This window comes from Mya arenaria, chromosome 14, assembly GCF_026914265.1.
Source record: "Mya arenaria isolate MELC-2E11 chromosome 14, ASM2691426v1".
NCBI classification, from domain to species: Eukaryota; Metazoa; Mollusca; class Bivalvia; order Myida; family Myidae; genus Mya; species Mya arenaria.
The window spans coordinates 23,326,461-23,333,012 of record NC_069135.1 but is presented as its reverse complement, the minus strand read 5'-3'; the positions used below and the strand labels follow the sequence as shown (position 1 = coordinate 23,333,012).

The 6,552-nt window shown below is 35.0% G+C and overlaps 1 protein-coding gene across 1 annotated transcript; it reads left to right on the top strand.

Annotated features, from left to right (window-relative positions):
- Positions 1 to 411: 411 nt before the first annotated feature.
- Positions 412 to 4,791, top strand: LOC128216597 (uncharacterized). Its single transcript, XM_052923211.1, has 3 exons — positions 412 to 546; positions 1,335 to 3,356; positions 3,789 to 4,791. The coding sequence occupies exons 2-3, from the start codon at positions 1,343 to 1,345 to the stop codon at positions 3,959 to 3,961; spliced, it is 2,187 nt and encodes a 728-aa protein (XP_052779171.1). The 5' UTR covers positions 412 to 546; positions 1,335 to 1,342; the 3' UTR covers positions 3,962 to 4,791.
- The last annotated feature ends 1,761 nt before the right edge of the window (positions 4,792 to 6,552 follow it).

The window sequence follows — 6,552 nt, the reverse complement described above, 5'->3', positions numbered from 1 at the left end:
TGGTACGAAATGGCATTGCGATTGTGCGTTCTTTAACTGATTTACGAGATCATCGATAGAAATTCTCACAATAGACACGGAGACACATATTTTATAACAACATTTATCCTTCAGTGCATTTAGATCAGCAAGTTCATTTTACACTATATAACGAAGTAGGTTAAAGTAACGTTCGGCACTCAATTGAAATTGACTCTCATACGAATGATTTTAAAATGCGCTCCTTTAAACGATGTTCTTCAATGCAATTCAGAAGTATAACTATAGATCACAGGTACGCAACATGACTAGTAAGATCAATCGGAGGTGTATCGATTATATACTGAAACCACATTTTCACTGAGCAAACGAAGCGTTCGATAAACAAATCAGCATGTATAATAATATATTCAGGTTGATATATCATATTACCGAACATGGGTATTTAGGACTCAGCCAACCTTTTCAATCCTTACTTTATGACTTTTATCTCCGTAACGAGGATGACAGTCGTTCTTTTGATGGATAAGTTTGGTTTTCCGTTCATGTTTTGAAGTTATAATTTACGTAAGTTATATAATTATGTACTAAATTCACACTTTAACATCCGTTAATGAATGTTTTCATATTATGGATATCATTTCTTGCATTCGTTTAATGTTAGGTTTCATGTTCCGGAATTATAACTTATATAAAAGATATATTTATCGATGTTTTTTCTTCTTGTTTTAACAGCCATTAATGCAATTATTTTTATTCCATTTCAACTTGTAGATAATCTATACTTGCAAAACAATTGAACGCATTTTATTCATAAGATTTTTGTCGATAGATGAAAAACTTATCATATAAACAGTTCATAAATCTTGCGCATCTAAAACTATATGTTCATATTTTTACTGGTTTATTTGCTAGATAAAGATTTGTTCATAATTGTTCATATTGATATAATTGTAGCATTCAACATTTAAAATCTAATACGGGATGAATTTTAATTAAAATCTGCTTATATTCGTAATACATTCATTAACATGTCTTTAAGCGACTGTTCAGATGGCAATATCAGTCAGATGAGGTGATAAATATGACTTGTGTAAATGAATACATTTAATAATGATATAACAATCATGATCCTTGACCGATACTGCTACCTATGTGTCAACTGCAATTGACAGTCACTCAACTTTAAAACTGAATATTGCCACATACGATTATGTTTGTTTTGAGAAATTTGAATAGCCAATATTTTCATGCACCTCTTTGCTGGATGATTACACACATTAATGGCTTCAATTACTATCATTTAACCCAGGTACGTTGTGAAATACTGAAAATAACCTTTTATTTCGTTTTAGCTATCACCATGACTGGGTGTTTATCACTCGAGTGTATTGTTCTGGCAATATTGCTTCCCGCCGGTTTGTCAGTGGTACAATCACAGGACTGCACTATAGACATGGAGGTGTGCGAGTTTCATCTTGAAGTTGAGCATAAACTGACAATGATGGACCACAAGACTCTTACCTTTCCAGAATCCGGGAAACTCTATGCCTACGACGTAACAAATACCTCGGAAGCCAACCCTATTCCAGAAGAAAATGTTATCACGGCGGACGGCTGGGGCAACCCAAAGATTGTTGCAGCAGTAAATGGACAGTTTCCCGGACCAGACATTATCGTTTATGAGGGACAAAAAGTGATTGTTCACGTCAAAAACCTTCTCCGAAGCCATGCTATCACCATTCATTGGCATGGATTGCATCAACCTCATACACCTTGGATGGATGGAGTTCCATATGTAACACAGTGCCCGATTCAGCCAATGCAATCATTTAGATATGAATTTATGGCCAAGCCCAAGGGAACATTTTGGTGGCATTCTCACATGGGCGCGCAAAGAAGCATGGGACTCTTTGGAGCTTTTATTATCAAAGAGCGTTTAGAAACCAAAGTCGAGGATAAGATTTTACAAATTCAAGACTGGAACCATGACTTCGACTCTGACACTGGCCACATGAAAATGCTGTATGGTGTTTACGATGGGCGACATAAGTGGAATGGTCATCAGTCTCTGGATTCAACATTCTTTAGCTTTTTTCGAATTCAGTCAGGTCTGATCAACGGCAAAGGTCGATTTTATCAGGAAAATAACGTTGACCACAACGGAGCACCACTAACGGTATTCAAAGTCACAAAGGGAAACGAATACAGGTTCAGAGTTATTGGCACAGGAGCTCTTTATCCATTCAGAGTATCCGTCGACAACCACAAAATCACTGTCATTGCTTCGGATGGATATGATATTGAACAAGTAGAGGCAGAATCATTTATAATAAATCCTGGAGAGAGATATGACTTTATTTTAACTGCAGACCAAGAAGTTGGAAACTATTGGATCAGAGGAATCACAATTGTTAAAGGAAGATACCACCGCGCCGATGCTATACTAAGATACGAGGGTGCAACTGATGAAGACCCAACGACGAATCGTATGGAATGTACAGAAACTTTGAAATGCAAAATTATTAATTGTCCGTTTGTATACTATCCCGAAATGCACACGGAATGCGTCACATTTGATGAACTCCAATCCGCTGTATATGATGATCCGTCGCCTATCTTCACTCCTGGACGATCAAAGGAAGTCTTTCTAAACTTCGCTTTTCCGGGTATAAAGTCCTACCCCGGGTCTGTAAATGGAAGAACGTTTGACACACCAGATGTCAGTCCTCTTACCCAGCCGCAGGAATGGTATTCTCCTTGTGATGAACCTAAATGCGGAGTAGATAACCATTGCAAATGTACATACTCTTTGAGCATCGGGAGTGGAGAAACGGTACAGATGGTGTTTATGAACATGGGCTTAGGTAGAGGATGGTCACACCCAATCCACATGCACGGACACTCTTTTTACGTTTTGAAAATGGGATACGGAACCTACAACGAATCTAACGGTGCATTTGTTGCTCAAAACAGTGATGTCGACTGCCGTGGAAATTTGTACACGGGACCTGACAAGTCGTTTTGCAATGACGCAACATGGTCAAATGCCAACTGGAAAGATGGAAATGTCCCGGACCTTAATTTAGACAGACCGACCCGTAAGGACACGATCATTGTACCAAGCGGAGGGTACGTAGTACTAAGAATACGAGCTGATAATCCCGGACTGTGGAATATGCATTGCCACATCGAGTTACATAACCTGGACGGTATGCAGATGCTAATCAACGAATCGTTTTCAGAAGTACCTAAAGCACCAAAAGGATTTCCCGAATGCCACTCTTACCCTCCCAGCGCTGCAAGGCTTAATAACATAGTTGATCCGTCTGAGATGGAAGAAAAGGAAGGAGAAATGACAGGAAAAGATAATATGGGTAAAGAAACTTTAAAACTGTTTCAAAATACTCAGGGGTGATAAAGGAATTGTTTACTTGCTCTATAGTATTTAGCACAAATTGAATTTAACTGACAATTCAATACCTTCATAAGATTGTCAGTAATTGTTAAATAATATGATAGAAACTACAGGCGCATTTCCTGTAGTGAAAGAAATCAAGAGTAAATTGTTTTATGCATAAAGTTACAGACAGTAAACGAGTAACACACAGCAACTTAACAAGAAAGCCAGACTGTAAAATGCATCATACTATCTTTTTAACGTAATGCTATATTGTTATGAGATTTGGAAGAGCAACCTTATTCAATCATGCAGCTATGTTTAATATTCATCAACAAAAACGACTTTTAGGTTGTTGATCCGCGATACTTTCGGTTTTGAAACTTACTATACATTTTCAACGTTTCAGATTCAGATGTATTGGATATAATGCACTTCAATATCCTCATGGGACTTTTGATTGCTGTGCTTGCTGTTCAAGTAATAATCGGCATTGGCCTCTGCTGTGCGTTCAAGGGCAAACGCAGTTCTTCCGATAAGTACAGCCTCGGGCACGCAAATTCAGGATTTTCAGGAAAATAATGCATTTTTCTGTAATTCATTGAATGAATTGTTGTGTTTTTTTGTTTTAATACTGTTCTGTAGTTTAGTTTATAATTTCCATATGTTCTATTTAGGTGTTTAATCTTACACATTGAAGACAATGGATTTATTTCCATGAAATAGCTAACGTTTACCATGCATTTTTATGATAGATTTTCAAAAATATTATAGCTTTAGAATACTCCTAATTTGTAACCTTTTCAGTACAACATTTGATCATTTCAGACTCAGTTTCATTTAACATTTCAAATAAGGTACTCAGGTTTCAAAAACGATTAAAATTGTAGATAAAGCTCATGTTTCCCGAACCCACATAAAAATCGACTTGCACAACATTTTTTATCCAAACTGCGCCTCTGAACATGACTAAAAGTGACAAGTTACGTTGACTTCGCCTTTCTGAACTTCAATTCTGCTGTGTTAATTTTGTAGACTATTGTCTATGAATCAAGAATATGCCTTTAATTTTAAAACATTATATCTATGTTTAGCGAATATATTTAACATATATATTTTACATATATTTTATATTAACACGATGAACTACTTTAAATTTTATGCAATCTCATTAAAATCAGAATACCACTATTTGCTTTACGGCGTGATCCAGTGTGATGAAAAAAGCATACATCAGGATATTATTGTTATTAACAAATAATGATAAATTTATTGATTTGTATTGAAGTGTTAATTATTTGAATGTTCTGTTCTGTTTTAATAACTATCTTATTAACAGTTTCAGCCCAAATTTATATTTTCATGTCTGTGATGTATTTTAGGTTGCCGAATAAATTCTCTTCGAAAATGTATCTAATGTCATTGTTCTGCTGTTAGAGAGATAGGAAACAGTTGGTCAAATAAGTACGAATTAACGTCAACGCCTCAGTGCCACTGACGAATAATAATTAGAGAAAACAATAATAGTAAGTATATTACTATGATAGAGACTCATTTAATGTCTGGTAAATTCCCGAGGTCAACGCGATGCTTTATTTGAAAGAAATGTATGGGGAAATACCAACGAAATTCCGTACTGCTCTACTGACTTACTATATGCTAATGAGGCAGTTAAGTTGGTGGAACATAGCATCATTGTTGATTAGGGAAAAACAATGCAGATAGGTACCCGCTCATGTTTTTGCAAAAATACTTTTTGTGTATGCCAAAATAAAGTGTGTAAAATCATAAGGATTTTTAAAACTAAGATACTAAAAGCTGGAACCCTTCAGCAAAAATGTTGATATAAGGTCAAATGTCGTCTTTGAATACTGTCGACCACAAGTTTCATTTTTGTTGTTGCGTGATTGGTTGATTTACATCACCACGTGATGTCATTAATGTATGGTCAAGTTGTCAAAATATCGAGGAGTTGTTTCGTAGTCCTAGTGGTCTAGTTGATCAGGTGATGATTATTCCGCGTTTTTTTCTTGACTTTACCGGCGTTGGTTCGCCCTAAAACCAAAATGTTATACTTTTAACTTGATTTCTTTTCTGCAATCTGAAAAAAAACCATAAAGTAAAATAATGATTGATAAAGGGTGTTCAGATGCATTACCATGGAAAACTATTTAAACCAAAAACTTCTTAGTTAAAAAATGAAAATCGTTAGTATATAAAGCGGTATTCAGAAAGTCACGTGATATGCAAATTACGTAATGACTTTGTGCTCGCTTAATTTAGGTTATATAAAGATTAGTTTCAACTTTATTTATTTAACAACGATTGTGATGAAAAATGAAATAACTTACGATAAATAATACTATATCACTCTTATTAGCACGATGTTGCGCGAGCGTGTGGTCTTATGTATACTTAGATTATAGTTTCGGTTTTGTTGTTTTTTCTAATTGCATTTGGGTTAAAAAGATCAATAATGTGACGAGAAAACATTTGTATATACATGTACATACAAAAATAACTTTACATCACTAAAACATTGTGCATGTGACTTTGAGTTAGAACATTTCGACCGTCGCTTGTAGGACTCCAGTTACTACCTGACTTTTTAAAGGACTTAACACACTCTTGCAGACACCCCTATGTATTACATATTACAAGTAAATCTGAATACAATCTGATCTACTTCTAATGAAAAAAGCCACGGGAATAGGCTTAGGTTATACTATTTAAAGGTCACAAAGCATATAGCGTAACTTCTATAGATAGTGGAGATGAATAAAAAATTCAACTGATGTGTAAAAATACATAATAATGATGCCTATATCTTTATAGATTCACACTCATTACAAAAGGTAGTCAAGCAAAACGCATATTAATGGAATTTAAGATTAGTAAAACCATCATATCAATCTAGAGACAAATTAAGAACGATATCACCAAAGCTAACAATTATATTGTGATCAGTGATTACGTATCAATATAATTTAATTTTAATTTTGTTTTATGTTGTAGCATTGAGCAAATGCTCTTTACTCGATGAATTGTATCATGGACGCAACATTTCTTTAACTCTTCCTCAGTGCACAAGAGTTGCTTTGATATATATTTTGTGTAAATATTCACCATTCGACGAGTCTTGAAACTTAAATTAACCAGAAAGTTTATCAGAG